Raw genomic sequence first — 15,763 nt, 5'->3', positions numbered from 1 at the left:
TGACTGAAGAAGTCACTTGGATGAGTGACGAAACGTTTCTCCCATTGGAAACGCTACATCCAGATGGGTCCAGTTAGATTAGGAAGAGAAAATCTGATGATTCAGACACTATTGATGCAAAACTGATTCTTTCTTTCATCACTGTAGTTGTTTTAATCTGTGCTAATATCTTTGTAAAAAGGTTTTTTGACTGAGAAGTTGGGCTGTACACATGAGAAAGTAACATTAGATAAGATAATGTACCGCTGTAACACAGGAGGTATTACTGCTGAAAATGGGCCTCTGTGCACCTGTGTAGATATTCCATACAAACTCATTCATGATTTATGATCAATGTTACTGTTAAACATTTACATTTCTTGACATAATTAGGAGCGACTAAACATCAAATCAAATTTGACTGTATTTAGAAAACAAGACGTTTCCGATTCTCCTCAAACTTTTGAGCTGTATGGTTTTTGATGACAGCAGATGGTATCAGAGTATCAGGACAGGGAGAGACTGTTAAACAGTTATGAGCTGTTCTGCTGCAGAGAAAGTGGAGTCAGTCGTCCTTGAAATGCTACCAGGATAGGCAGCTGGCAGGATGAATGATGCTCTGCCTCTGTGCTCAAGTGCAGACATAGGCTTTAAGCAACCATGAGCCACTAATAAGAGAAAATTTATCAACACACAATAAAGTGGACTTGTTAGGGAGAGTTTACCTTTAGCGTTGGAATAGCTCAACTCAATATTTGTTAACAAATACGCTTTAAAAATTCACTCTTTGTTATAAACTGGTGACAAAATCCTGATCAGACACAGTTACATACATGCATACAATACACACTACTGCTCAAAAGTTTGGGGTCAGTCAGAAAAGTTCTTGATTTTAATGTCAAATTTACTTTTATTGTTGAAGTTTATCAGTAACATTTTTTCACAGATAGTTTTGATCAAATCATTCATTGTAAATGACTTCTGATGTTTAAGGAAATATCTACACAGCTATGCAGAAACCCACTTTTACTAACAATCACTCCTGTATATTGTAATCTTAGATTGTGATTCTTTATCCAAGTTTATCAGATCAGATGGATAATATATGAGTAGAAAAACCTTTCTACAAAGAATAAGCCATTCCAGATGAAAATAGCAGAGCTCAGGTTTTCTGCAATTGCATTTCAGAAACTGAAAAACATTGTTGTCATCAAAGGAAGCATTACATTTAGAAAGTTTGGGGTCCTGAGCAATGACTTTTTGGGTTCAAGTGGATGAAAACCTGTTGGAGTGTGTGCTAATGTCTATAGAAAAAGGTTTTATACAACTGGATGTGTCACTCTTTTTTCAGGACAGAGCAAATTTGATCTAATCATATTAGAAATGTTGTGTTTCACACACAGATGTGGCTATATTTACTATTTTTGGAACGAGTATAATATTTTGTAGAAGGATAAGGGTTTTTATGTATGAAACTTGGAACACAAACTGAAGATTTCTTACACTGTGGTGTGTAACTCCCTTTGAACAAAAGTGCAAACTGGGTCCAGTTATGTATTGGTGCATGCTCAATCATCCAGGTAACTAAATCCCAAAAGGTTGATTCTGTTAGATAAGATAAGATAAGATAAGATAAGATAAGATAAGATAAGATAAGATAAGATAAGATAAGATAAGATAAGATAAGATAAGATAAGATAAGATAAGACTTTATTGATCCCACAGCGGTGAAATTTTGCGTTACCTCAGCTCAGGTACAGATAGCAGAAGGAAAATACAAGAAATACAAATAAATACAAACAAATATAAAATAAGTAAGATAATACACTATATACACAGAGTTTATCTGGACGCAGCGTTTTCAGTGTCATCCAAGTGACTTCTTCGGCCTGAGTGACTGAAGAAGTCACTTGGATGAGTGACGAAACGTTTCTCCCATTGGAAACGCTACATCCAGATGGGTCCAGTTAGATTAGGAAGAGAAAATCTGATGATTCAGACACTATTGATGCAAAACTGATTCTTTCTTTCATCACTGTAGTTGTTTTAATCTGTGCTAATATCTTTGTAAAAAGGTTTTTTGACTGAGAAGTTGGGCTGTACACATGAGAAAGTAACATTAGATAAGATAATGTACCGCTGTAACACAGGAGGTATTACTGCTGAAAATGGGCCTCTGTGCACCTGTGTAGATATTCCATACAAACTCATTCATGATTTATGATCAATGTTACTGTTAAACATTTACATTTCTTGACATAATTAGGAGCGACTAAACATCAAATCAAATTTGACTGTATTTAGAAAACAAGACGTTTCCGATTCTCCTCAAACTTTTGAGCTGTATGGTTTTTGATGACAGCAGATGGTATCAGAGTATCAGGACAGGGAGAGACTGTTAAACAGTCATGAGCTGTTCTGCTGCAGAGAAACTGGAGTCGGTCGTCCTTGAAATGCTACCAGGATAGGCAGCTGGCAGGATGAATGATGCTCTGCCTCTGTGCTCAAGTGCAGACATAGGCTTTAAGCAACCATGAGCCACTAATAAGAGAAAATTTATCAACACACAATAAAGTGGACTTGTTAGGGAGAGTTTACCTTTAGCGTTGGAATAGCTCAACTCAATATTTGTTAACAAATACGCTTTAAAAATTCACTCTTTGTTATAAACTGGTGACAAAATCCTGATCAGACACAGTTACATACATGCATACAATACACACTACTGCTCAAAAGTTTGGGGTCAGTCAGAAAAGTTCTTGATTTTAATGTCAAATTTACTTTTATTGTTGAAGTTTATCAGTAACATTTTTTCACAGATAGTTTTGATCAAATCATTCATTGTAAAGAAACCCACTTTTACTAACAATCACTCCTGTATATTGTAATCTTAGATTGTGATTCTTTATCCAAGTTTATCAGATCAGATGGATAATATATGAGTAGAAAAACCTTTCTACAAAGAATAAGCCATTCCAGATGAAAATAGCAGAGCTCAGGTTTTCTGCAATTGCATTTCAGAAACTGAAAAACATTGTTGTTATCAAAGGAAGCATTACATTTAGAAAGTTTGGGGTCCTGAGCAATGACTTTTTGGGTTCAAGTGGATGAAAACCTGTTGGAGTGTGTGCTAATGTCTATAGAAAAAGGTTTTATACAACTGGATGTGTCACTCTTTTTTCAGGACAGAGCAAATTTGATCTAATCATATTAGAAATGTTGTGTTTCACACACAGATGTTGCTACATTTACTATTTGTTCACAATCTGTGTCTGGTGATTCAGGGCTTGTGTGTGTAGTTTTTTTTTCTCGCGCTGACAATCCTCACAGGTCCTCTGGCCCAAGATTCTTGATTGTATTGTCTTCTGTTTATAATGTTGGTTGTGTTCTCTCCCTTTTCTTCCATCTCCCTGCCTGTGGTTATGTGAGCTCATGGAAGTTTTGGGTTGCCGGAGGGATCGTAAGTCCCTAAGTGTTCCCGCACTGGATGCTGCCACACCAGCCGTCGCTAGCTTCAGCTGAGGGCCGCTTTTGGTGCGCACTATTTTACTGTAGACTAATGTGCATGAAAGGCCTCGCTTCAGTGTATTGCCCTTTCATTGTGTGTATCTGTTTGTGTCTTTCCAGGAGCTGGAAGCAGAGCACGTTTTCTCATGGGAGTGGAGTCATGGTGTGGGAAGAAGAGTGCCTGGAGTTGCCTTTTCACCTTTTGGACATTCTGTACTGCATTTTGTCACTCACCTAAGTGACTTCTTCAAAATCAGTGACTCCTCAATTGGACTATTCTGAATAAAAAAGGGTTTGTTATGCTGCTAGATGAGTTTTTATAGTTTAAATCCAATTCATCATCTATCATGATGTCCCAACGTTTCTGTTGATAGTATTACTTTAATAGCATCAGAGGATTGTCTTGTAGGTGAGACCAGCATCACTGAATAGTATTTCAAGTTTAAAAACTTTTTTTTAATGTAAAATGAAACAAAACTAAGTCTTTTGTAAATGTATTTGGATCCAAATAAAATATATCTGTGCAAATAAAATCTATTTTTGTGGAACTTTATTTTGTGAGACGATCGTATCTGAAGCATACCTGCTAGGTCAATGAATAATGAAAATAACTTTAGTTGCTGTCTTTATGTTAGTAACAGTGCAGAAATTTGATTGCGCTGAATGGTTTGATTCTGCCTTCACAGCTAATGTTTTTATCTTGAACTATAAAAAGAACAGAGATCATCCTTCAGTTGAGATGCTCTTTTTCTAGTCATGTGGCTGAGTCACATCACTTGTGTCAGTATGATCAGAACAATGGTCACCTGATTCATGAGTATGTGCCAGTTCGAGTCAAAACGCTAATCTGAATCAAAGTGAATGTCGTGGCTCATCTTTTGAAAAATAAAGTAAAGTCAGCAAACCAAATAAGAATTTTCTTTACTTCACACATTATGAGTATTATCAACAAAGGAACAAATTGCATATGTTTTCAGTGTTTCCAAGTACCCAGTTTTAGATTCCAAATCTACAAGTCCAAAAGACCCGTGACTTAAAAGAAAGAAACACACTGCCTTTCATACTACACTAAAGTAGTTAAGTAATAGATAAAAACTGAAAGGACAGAAAAGTTCCTGTTTTTCACTGTACTAGAGATACACTCGGGGGTCGAGGGCCATTTCCAGGTGTCCAAAACTCAATTTATTTTCAAAAGTGGTTGAAAATTCAGTCAATTCTAGTGATTTTATTTGAACACAGACGTCCTGACACCATAAACGTGGATTAAGAAAAGAGAGTCCTATGTAATAATATATGTTAATATGATTAACTCTACTTAACAGTCAAATTTGTTCTGCCTGAAGACGATAAAAAACTACATCCCTGCTTTCATTCTGAAACTGTTCTGAGAATACTTAATGCTGGTAATGTTTTCTGTGGCAAGTTTTCAATTTTCCCTAAGTGTCATTTCTGATAGTGTAAAGTTTGTCAAAAATGACTCCATACAAGGTGTAGGGTCACTGGAGGTTATCTGAGCTGACCACACCCCAGACACTTTGCCAGTCCATCACAGAGCTAACATGGAGAGTCAGACAAGCGTTCACCTTTGGCCAATTTAGAATAACCAGCTAATCTAATTAGCATGTCTTTGGACTGCGTGAGTAGGCTTTCTGCCTTGCACGGAGTGGACAGTCAAACAAACAAAGCATAAATCAGTTTTGATGGATCAGAATGGATCAGTGTTGTCTTGTCCCTAGTCAATTCATACTGCAGGTTTTGTGCACCCCGCTAACTCTGATAGGCTGGTTTTCATTATCTTTCGTTATGAAACGCGGACGAGCTCAGACTGGCTCCTCCCACCTAGTCTAGCAGCGGAGCTCCGAGACGTATCCTGATTGGTCCATTTCCAAGAATCCGCCATATTCAAACTTCCGCCGTGCTGTGTCTTCTGTTGTCATCGATCTTCTGTTTTCTTTGTACGTATAGGGCCAGTTTTCATACGTTTGGCTTTTCTATCTTCCTCGCTTAGTCATAAATAATTTCGGGTATAACTCATCTCACAACGTATAGCCACGGGAAATGGAAGAAAACGAAGAATTTAGCGGAAGCACGACGGAAAACAAAAGACACAAACTTCGCAGGGTGTCATCGAGGACGTCTACGACCAGTATGATCAGCGCTGCGGAGCCCTCGCCTCAAACCTTACGGAGAAACAGCTCTAAGAAGCACGTAGCTGCGAAAAGGTGATAGCATAATTATTTATTCGACAGAACTTTTGCAATATAGTACAGTATACTACAGCAAACATTTTATCCATTACCCGGTCGGCCAACTGTGACGGGCAGGGCTGGTATTGTAACTGGCAAAAGGTGCTTTCAAGTGCACCTCGGAAGCCAACCAATCGACTGAAAATACACATATGTCTGCTTATCTTGTTTTAATAAAGAGATAATTAATTTAATTTTTACATGCATATGTGTGTGTGATTTAGGATTTGTACAGTTTCCTGTGCAGTAGACATCATCTTTATATTAGGGCTGTAATAATGTCATCCTCTGTAAAATACATCTTTATTTGTTGTGGGGAGGGAACAAAACTTTGTTTACAGGTTGTTCGTTTCTTTTATTGCAAATTACCATCAAAATACTACAGGTGGAGAGACGTTGTAATCAGACCTGTGCAAAAGTTTGCAAAAAGAACATTATTTGTTGTATCATTTAGGGTTGAATAATTTTTTCAAGTTGAAATTGCAATATGTGCATTTGGTAGACTGCAAAAGCTGCAGTTAGTCTACGCTTTATACAGCACATCTCATTGAGGCTTGCAACATGCACTTTCTGTGAATCTCCAAATTTTTTGACCTTTTTCCTTACGTGGGAGTTATTCTCACCAAACAGAAGTGACCCAAAACAACTGCATATACACCCTCCAACAACATACATGTGGGTTAAGGTTAGCCCACACGAGTTCATGAGGTTACATCTTTTGGTCATAACATTACATTCTAAATATTAAACTGGGCTTAATTAAAAAAAAAACATTCCCCAAATCATTTAAGGCTAATATTATATGTGCATTATAAACACTATATAGATGTTTATGTTATAAAACACTGTTGTTATTTGATCACCCTGCTTTATAATGCTTCGTTTTGATTAGTGTACTGTGGCTTTAATTTGATGGCCATGCACTGCACCTGTATTTGTACTTGCAGACTTTCAAAAAATGCAAACCGTATAATATCAGATACGGATTTCAAAAAATGTGATTGGCTCCAACTGTTTTTTCCCAGAAAGTGGTGACTGTTAACAATGGTTAACATGATGTCAGTAAATCAGATCTCATGACTCTCAACAAAACTTTTACAGTACTGGTTCTACTCATTCCTCAGAGTCATGAGCACTGTTAGTGGGATTTTGCAGTAGTGGGTGCAGCTGCCCCTTGGCCTTGACCCTGACAGAAACTGTGTAGTTTCATTGTTTTGTCGCCAAAATTGACAAGTAGCACAACAGAACCGCACAGCTCCTTAAATGGCTTTGTTGTGCCTCAGTCATCCCAGAGCACATATTTGAAACATAACTGCAACGTAAAGGGTAACAAAAATGCTTCCATGTTATACTGTAAGCCTCGCATATTGTTGCTGACCATGTTGATAAGATACCAGAAAATGAAAAGCTGCCATTGTGTAACGACCATGCTATAAATGTGTTTTCATTGTGCAAGGCCAAACATGATTTGTTTAATTTCCCACAGACCACCACTGCAGAGAGGCAGCTCCTTCACCTTCCTCACTCCTGGGACTCCGTGGGATTTCAGCCTAGTGAGTTCATGTTTGATATGCAACGGCATCATGTTTTATTACAGCGATCAAGCCCTCACACAATTATCTCTTTGTAAACTGAACAGCTCTCTTGATCCATGTCTTATATGGCTTGTATGGTTTTCCAAAACCTTTGCCTGAGAGGTTTTTGGTGATTTTATCCAGCATTAAAAATCACGAGCATCACAGTAATAACATTTAAGAAGAAAAAAATCAAGCACACAGTGTGCGTCAGCCCCCCTGGCTTTGTCCGCACCTGCACATTTTACACAGATACCAGATCAGCCAACCACCCTCCAGTGTTTTGATTCTGAAAGGGTTGAACTTTTGTACTGTCCGCGGTTTGAATGCTCGGAAGTAAATGCTCTAGGAGATAAAAGGGAGTGTTACATCCAGACGGAGAAGGGAGACGTTCTGTACCAATATACACGGGGGGGGGACGACGACTGTGTTTTTAACATTCAAGAATGTGAAATCAGTTCTAGTAGTTCTCCATAAGGTTTGAGCCTGTAAAAGGCTAGTTCAATTTTTAGTAAAGTTGTGCTGCGGCTTATTTTTACACCTGTCACAAATAATGGAGAAATGCATACTTTTCACCCAAATAATAACACAACATGGACTCATTGTGTGTCGACAGAGAACACTGCCATGGGTAGTCTCCCGTCAAAGTCCCAATCTGAGACAGGAAACCCCCATATACGTATTGCATCTGGTCATGGGTAGCAGGATAACATTTTGGACTGTTGTCGTTGTTATGTTCATATAAGAGATGCTGCTTTAAATCTGTTGTTTAAACACTCATCGGGTCTTTAAAAGTAACCGCTATCTTGTGTTTTGTTGCTGCAGAAAAGAAAGCGCAAAGAGAAGGAGGATGATACCGTCAGCCTGTCCAGCTTCGACCTCAAGGTGAGAGTCGGAAAGCCTCCTTTCTGCACCTGAATGCATCTCTACCATAAACTTTAATCCTTCTGCATGACTCGGGTTGTCATCACAGACAGCCTGAATCATGCAGGCTGAGGATAATCCTGCTATGCCTCAGACCGGCTGAGGAAATAACTGTGAAAGAGTATACAAGCAGTGCGTCTCTTGGTGCTGTGATTGTCATAAATTCAGGGTTCAGTTCAGCACATCACCGTAGCATTTACACTATGTTTCTGTGCTGTAGAAGCAGGAGCAAAGTTCCTCTACTCGGATATTTGAAAGGAAGAGCTGAGAAAGCTGAAATTCTCCCTCAAATGTGTAGGAGAACCGTATGAAGTACAAGAAGAGATCTAACCAAGCAGACACTTTGTTCATGGATATAACTTCTCAGTGTGTGTTTCACTGGAGATCACATAGTCAGACTGTAGATCTAAGTGCAACATAAATACATCTGCACAGCAAACAGTCCTGAGACTAAACTGAAACTGTTAAGAGAGCAGATCAGTTTCATGTCATCCAGGTGTTTTACTGCTGTTGCTAAATAGAGCATTTAAGAAGATAGATGAAAGGAATATGAGTAAATTGTGTGTGAGGCTATTTAAAAATGCCAATAGCTTCAATTATAAATAAATCCTACAGTTTTAGTTTATTATAATTGTATTTTTCTTTTTTTAGGAACCCAGTAACAAGCGTGTCAGATCACTTGCCAAAGTTTCATCCCTCGTCAACTTGATATCTCCTTCAAAGAATGGAGCAGTGCGGCGCTTTGGTCAGACCATCCAGGTGAGCGCTGTGCTGTGACACTTAAAAACAACACTTACCCCGTACCATCTTCAATAACAACAGCCTTTGTTTTTTTGTAGTCAATGTCATCACGTGATACCAAGTCACCAGGGATGTCCCTCAAAGCTGGCAGCAAAGCTTCAGGTCCAACCCCCACGAAACGGAGAAACAGCACGCTGTGGTCGGAGACGCTGGACGTCCATCAGAAGAGCACGTTCTCAACAAAAGAGATCAAGAGACAAGAGGTTGTGCAGCTCAGCCTTAAGTCAGGAGCAGGATCTTAAATGTGCTGAGAGCTGAGAAAGTAACCTCTCCGGCATTTGTTTTATTCTCAGGCAATTTATGAACTGTACAGGGGAGAGCAGGACCTCATCGAAGATCTTCAACTTGCCCGAAAGGTTAGTAGAATATTTGAGTAAAAATAGAAGCTTAATTTCAGCTTCCTTTTTTACTCAAACTGCTGCTTTTGTGTTTAGGCGTACCACGATCCGATGCTAAAGCTTTCCATCATGACAGAGGAGGAGCTGGCTCACATCTTTGGCGACTTGGATGCATATATCCCCCTACACGAAGGTGAGCTCTCGCTAACTTGGATATAAAACTGGAAGCTGTTTGTTTTTCGCTAACAAATGTGTCTCTTTTTTTCTCTCTCTTTTTTTAACATTCTGCAGAGTTATTGGTGAAGCTGACGGAGGGAACTGGCTCTGATGGAACAGTAGCACAGATCGGGCAGATAGTGATAGACTGGGTATGAATACAGTAACATTATCCTGAGAATATACACTCACCTTGATAACACAGATATCTAATCGGCCACTCACTTGGTATCAAATCAGTGCATTTAGCCCAGTAGACACGGTCAAGACGATTTTCAGAAGCACTGCATTGATCACCCAGATGTGACCACTCTGGAGAAGTTTGGAGGTCAGAAGAGAGGGCAAGACTGCTTTGAGCTCATAGGAAGCCAAAAGTAACTTAGCCATTCATTGCAGCTACAGTAAAACCTTGAAGCAGATGGTCTACAACAGCAGAAGACCACACTAGGTGCCAATCCTGTCAGCTAAGAGCAGAAAACTGATCCCAGTTCACACGACTTACCAAAATTAGACATCAGAAGATTGGAAAAATGTTGACCGGTCTGACGAGTCTCAATTTCAAAATAAAAGCATGGATCCATCCTGCCTTGTATCACCGGTTTAGGCTGGTGGTGGTGGTATAATGGTGTTGGAATATTTTTGTGGCACACTTTGGTTGCCTTAGTATCAATTGAACACTGTTTAAACACCACAGCCTACTTGAGTATTGTTGCTGACCATGGCTATCCTTTTATGACCATATGCCCATCCAGCTGGAAAACATGTCAAGTCACACCACAAAGCTCAGATCGGCTCAAATTGGATTCGTTTGACCAGGAGATTATTGTTGTGGATGTGTAGCCAACAAATATGCAGCAACTGTATGATTGTTATCATAAGTGTTTCCAGCACTTTATTAAATCTGTGCTACAAAAGAGCCCATAATTTGTACCTCATTAATTTAGCAGTGAGTGTATTTAGTGGATGTTTATCCTATAAGGCTTTGCCAAGTTAGGACATTTTAATACAAATATTATATTATAAAAATTCTTGCTAAACTCACTAAAGTTAAAATATTATTTGCTAGAATTGGTACTTATTATATCATTTTTTTTAATAGTTGGCTGTACATGACAATAATTTGTATATTTAATGTTGCATGAGTAAATTGGTTGCAGATTCTTATTTAATTTATTCTCTCACTCTAATTTTACCTTTTTTTTTTTAACAATAGTCTTCATATGGTGGCAGTAGAGATCACGTTTACTTTAGAACTGATGATGCTGACTGAAACTTCACAGCCTGCCATCAGCTAATATTCATATTTAAGATGCTTTTGAGGAAACTGAAAATCCTTTTAAAAAACTAATCCGACAAGCAGCCTTTGGATATTTTCTTTCTTTTCTTTTTTTTTTTTAACGACATGAAAAGTGCACCGTGTAAATGTTTTGCCTCCGACTGTTTTTCTCTCAGCTGCCCCGTCTGAATGCCTACAAAAACTACTGCAGCAACCAGCTTGCCGCCAAAGCCCTGCTGGACCAGAAAAAGCAGGACAGGCGGGTGCAGGATTTCCTGCAGCGCTGTTTGGAGTCACCCTTCAGCAGGAAGTTGGACCTCTGGAGCTTCCTTGACATCCCTCGTTCACGTCTGGTAAAATACCCGCTGCTGCTGCGAGAGATCCTCAGACACACTCCTCCCGATCACCCAGACGTGACCAGTCTGGAGACAGCAGTACGTTACCTGCGTGCCACATAATCTGGCAATTTGCATGTTTGTTGCAAATAAAATACACCATCATTTTATGATAACTTTTTATTATCCAGATCACTATAATCCAGGAGATCCTGTCCGATATCAACGTGAGAAAGGGGGAGTCTGAGTGCCAGTATTACATTGACAAACTGGAGTTTCTGGACGATAAGCAGCGGGACCCCCTCATAGATAAGTGTAAGACACTTCTGTGTCACGGCGAGCTGAGGAACAAGAGCGGCTCGGTAAGAATGGATGCTTCTTCTCGCTGTTACAGTAGCTGCACGCCGTTCGTGTCGTTTTGAAGTTTCACGCTCTGTTACTGTGCTGCTTCAGAGGCTGCACGTGTTCCTCTTCTCTGAGCTGCTCGTTCTGACTCGGCCGGTGACACGCAACGAGAGGAGCTGCTTCCAGGTGTATCGACAGCCCATCCCTGTTCGAGACTTGGCCATGGAGGACCTGCAGGATGGAGAGATCCGCATGGGCGGGTCCTTCAGAGGGGCTTTCACCAATGGAGAGAAAGGTGGGTTGACTTCTGATGGCTTCAATAATAGACGGGAGTTCATATCAGTGTAAACATGAGGAGTTTTGGGGTTTTAGACCATCAGTTAGACAAAACAATTATAAGATGTCACTTTGGACGCTTTCTTTTTCTGTGCTTAATTTTTGTAGACTAAATTATTAGAAATGCATCTTTTATAGTAAAACTAATACCTTTATAACTGAAAATGTCTTAGTTGTAACTCCACAAATATTCAGCATGCATGGATGCATGAATCCAGTCAGTAGCTGCGTCTTGCTTCTTCTCTCGCCAACTTTCATTTACAAACCTCAGTCATATTCTCCTGCTAGAAGAAGGGGGGGCTTAGTAGTGGTCCACTTCCAAAGTATGCTTTTCGCTAAAATGGTGAAGCCAAGAGCAGCAATACACAGTCACACTAACCTGATATGACCTAATTACACATGTTCATCCTTACGTCAGGTTTTATCCATTTTACCAGTTTTTGATGGGAAATTTTGGACTGATATGTTAAACCACACAACATACTCCAAAAACATCCATTGATGGGCGTTCTTTATTTTTAATTGATATTCTTTTTCATAATTATTAGTGATGTTAATTAATATTTATTTAACAAAATAAATTAACTGGTCTGTAAGTTCAATAAACACTCGAGTTCTCTGGTAATATTTAATAGTTTGGGCTTTACGGGGTTAAAGCACACTGCACACCAGAGTGAACCTGCTGAGTCATGTTATAATTCACACTTGGCTTGCCACGACTGGCGGCCCTTTTTGTATTTGCTCACAAGTTGTCTGTACCATTGTGTTGACTTACTCTTTAGAAGAAACATGCAGAGGAGGTTGGGTGAGGTGGGAGATTATGGATTCTTATAGGACTGGTGTTTATAATGCTGAATGAACTGGCGAAGAATTTTTTTTTTCTTTTTTGAGTGTCATTAAAAAGGATTTTCCAGAATCCTGTAGCTTCAAAGCATCAGTATTATTTTTCTGACTGCCACTTTTATTCTCTTCTTCTCTAGCTAAGAATGTTTTCCGCGTGAGCTCTCTGGATCCTTCTCACGGCCAGACCCACACACTGCATGTGAGTGACGTCTACCACAAGCAGCAGTGGCTCAACTGCCTCCGAACCGCCATGTCCCAACAGCAGGGGGCTCCAGCTAGAGTTCAGCGGGGGGAAACCATCCCAGCAAAAAGCCACTCCTCTGTGTCCTCAACCACAGTCTGTGACGAAGAGGAAAATGAGAACTGTCCTCCTCCTGTCTCTGGCCCCAAACTGAGGCCTCAGACGCTCTCCAAAACCAGACTGGACCAGAAGTTACAGGGATCACTGAAGAGGAAGGAAACTGGAGTGTAGCTATTTAGAGGGTTCCTCTTACATGTATTTGACGTGTGTCCTGTTTAGTCACATTTTTTTTTTATCCATCTGCACTGAAAAGGCTTCTCCAATCATCACCGTCCAAATGTTAATCCAACTGTAGCCCTTAAAAATGTGTAATTAGTTTACAAAAAAAAAAAAGCGTGCTATTTGCATATGTGTTTACAGCAGCTGTAAAGCAGAGTTTTCTGTCTTGTTGCTTTGAAAACTTTTTCAGCTTTGGTTTTTGGTTAAGGCTGTTTTTTTTTTTGTTTTTTTTAAACCGTCTCTGTCTTGTGCTATGATCAGGATGTGACTGTGTGTCTATAGCACGAGCAACAAGTGTGAAGCTGTCCGTTTTAAGTGTCATCTGTGCCAAGATAAGGGACCAAGAAACTGTCTACCAAGGAAACAAGGCTCAAAGTGTTTCAGATCAGTGTCAAGATAGGGAGCAGAACACGTGTGAGAGCACTGACCACAGATGTATAAAGAATTGTTTTTAAGGGGGAAGGAGGGACATCAAGAATTCATCACATATTCAGAGGAAATTTGTTAATCAAAAAGGAAAAAAATAAAACATTTAGTAAAACTGAGTTTGAGACTTTTTATTGCAGGTTACTAAGATCCTCTTGATTGTACTTTGAGTTCTCAGTCACTTCCCTTTATTGTTAACGGGGCAGTTCAACAGTGTTGCAACACTTTTAAAGCAAACAGAAGCTTAAAAAAACTAGACACTGGTTTCTTTCCAATTAGTGTTCAAAAAACGACTCTTAGCACGTTTGTTCATGTGTTTTTGTTCAAATATATCAAACTGGAAAAGGCGAAATGTAAAAAAAGACAGGTTATGGATAAATCCTTTTGAGTTCAGAGGCAAGTTTGACTTTTGTTTTGTTTTAATTGCTGTGAAATGCCCATCGTAGCTCTTCAGGCCAAATCCAAAATTGAAAATGACGTCTTTACACACCTGCAAAGCCTGATTTACATGTATGAAAATTTTACCTCAATATCTGTTGTTGCGTTTGTTTTCACTGTAAAACATACAACTGACACAGTGTGACTCTAGATAAGGTGTACGTCAATATTCAGTATTAAACAGTCATCGAAAAGAGCATCACTGCAAAACTTAGATGTATTCATAGCATTCAGGGAAACAAGCGTCAGTACAAAGCGTATTTCAAATATATTGTCATAAAGAGTCAGAGAACAGCTCATCGCATTGCCAACTTCCTCTATCTCGTTAAACCGATTCTTCACTCACTATTTTAAAAACAGGAACCTGAAAGACTTTCTTAAGTTCTTTTTCATTTTTATATGCTCGAAGGATCATTGGAATTTCTGTTGATGGATGTTTTGTTTCAATTCGATTAGACGGCCACACAGCAGCTTTATCTGCACACATTTTACTTCCACTAAAACCCTTGGGGGGCCTCTTATACAGCTTTTGATCAGTAGTATTTATAGCTGATAATGTGTCACCAGCATGAGATGCTTCACCACAGCCTAACCGAAACCCTCTTCCTCAAAGATGCTTACAACTACCAATGTTGAGCGTCATGTACTCTTTCTGGGAGAGTTATGAAAGCAGGAGTCTGCGCAAAGCTTAAGGATAAGCTGTCACGCCTCCTTTTATTTGACTTGACCGTTGCCCTGATAACACAAGCCTACACGGCAAACACCTGCTTCCCCTTGAACACAGCTGCTGAGGTTTGGGTAAGATAAAATGGCCGGCTTGGGGAAGTGGAAAAAGTTTTGAATGCTCAGGACTAAACCTTTCATTAAATAATGACTCACTGTTAACTGTCTGCTGAAGGTAAAAGGATATCCACAGCTTTAGGGGGTCATTGTATTAATCTTTATTAAGTCGCAATTAAGAAAAACCGGTCTGACTGAACTAACACTCAAATGTTTGTTCAAATCTTTAAGCACACAGATTGAACATTAACAGTCCAGGTTGGAAAAAACTGTACAGCGAGAACAGGGGATGTTTCCTGCAACCGTTTATAACTTGCACATTTCCTCCTCCTAAAAAAAAAATAAAAATGCATCAGTTTCAGTTTATGACGAGATTCACAAGCCCTCTTCTGATCGCGCTACAACATTACAAATTGGGTTGAGGTCACGACTCTGGTTTGTTCGTTCCAAAACATGAATTTCTTCTTTTGCAACCCTTCTGCTGTCCATTCATTTGTGTGCTCCGCCGGTTTTATGTCAGGTATTGCTGCCCTTATAGTCACCATTCATTGTTCCCCCCAGTTTCAGTGCATTCATGCATCAGGAAAGCAAATAAGCTCAAACCCTGATGGTTCCTCTGCCATGCTTCCCAGTAAGTATAACGTACATATGTTCAAAGAATACCTGATGCTTTCCAGATCATCCAGTTAGCCTTTGATCTTAGGCGGCACCGTTTTGGTTTATGTTTTCTTATTTTCGTTCTATTACCTGATTATTATTTGGTATTTTTTGCTATTGCAATGTTCTCCTGTCACTTTGGCTGCTTCATCACCTTTTTCAGGACTACGTGTCTTTTTGTTGGTATAATCTTTGCAAGATGTTAGTTCCCAGGGAGAGCAG

General features: G+C 39.4%; 1 protein-coding gene across 1 annotated transcript; it reads left to right on the top strand.

Annotated features, from left to right (window-relative positions):
* The first annotated feature begins 5,379 nt into the window (after window positions 1–5,379).
* On the top strand, window positions 5,380–13,786 carry LOC147324935 (neuroepithelial cell-transforming gene 1 protein-like). Its single transcript, XM_086299123.1, has 12 exons — window positions 5,380–5,708; window positions 7,219–7,285; window positions 8,132–8,191; window positions 8,882–8,989; window positions 9,070–9,234; window positions 9,325–9,387; window positions 9,466–9,562; window positions 9,661–9,737; window positions 11,038–11,295; window positions 11,388–11,558; window positions 11,650–11,836; window positions 12,858–13,786. Exons 1-12 carry the CDS (start codon window positions 5,545–5,547, stop codon window positions 13,190–13,192), a joined length of 1,752 nt encoding a protein of 583 aa, XP_086155249.1. The 5' UTR covers window positions 5,380–5,544; the 3' UTR covers window positions 13,193–13,786.
* Window positions 13,787–15,763: the final 1,977 nt, after the last annotated feature.

This window comes from Aulonocara sp. 'chitande type north' Nkhata Bay, linkage group LG7, assembly GCF_057382095.1.
Source record: "Aulonocara sp. 'chitande type north' Nkhata Bay isolate Kocher_YH1m ecotype deep benthic linkage group LG7, A_spYH_male_GT1.1, whole genome shotgun sequence".
Lineage (NCBI taxonomy): Eukaryota > Metazoa > Chordata > Actinopteri > Cichliformes > Cichlidae > Aulonocara > Aulonocara sp. 'chitande type north' Nkhata Bay.
Note: the sequence above shows the minus strand (reverse complement) of the source record. Positions and strands in the feature narration are given on the sequence as shown.

Excerpts from the sequence above, each read along its gene's own strand:
- LOC147324935 (XM_086299123.1), top strand. The coding sequence starts at position 5,545 with ATGGAAGAAAACGAAGAATTTAGCGGAAGCACGACGGAAAACAAAAGA. Across the intron at positions 9,235-9,324 it reads AAGAGATCAAGAGACAAGAG|GCAATTTATGAACTGTACAG; the intron begins GTTGTGCAGCTC and ends TTTTATTCTCAG. Across the intron at positions 9,563-9,660 it reads ATATATCCCCCTACACGAAG|AGTTATTGGTGAAGCTGACG; the intron begins GTGAGCTCTCGC and ends AACATTCTGCAG.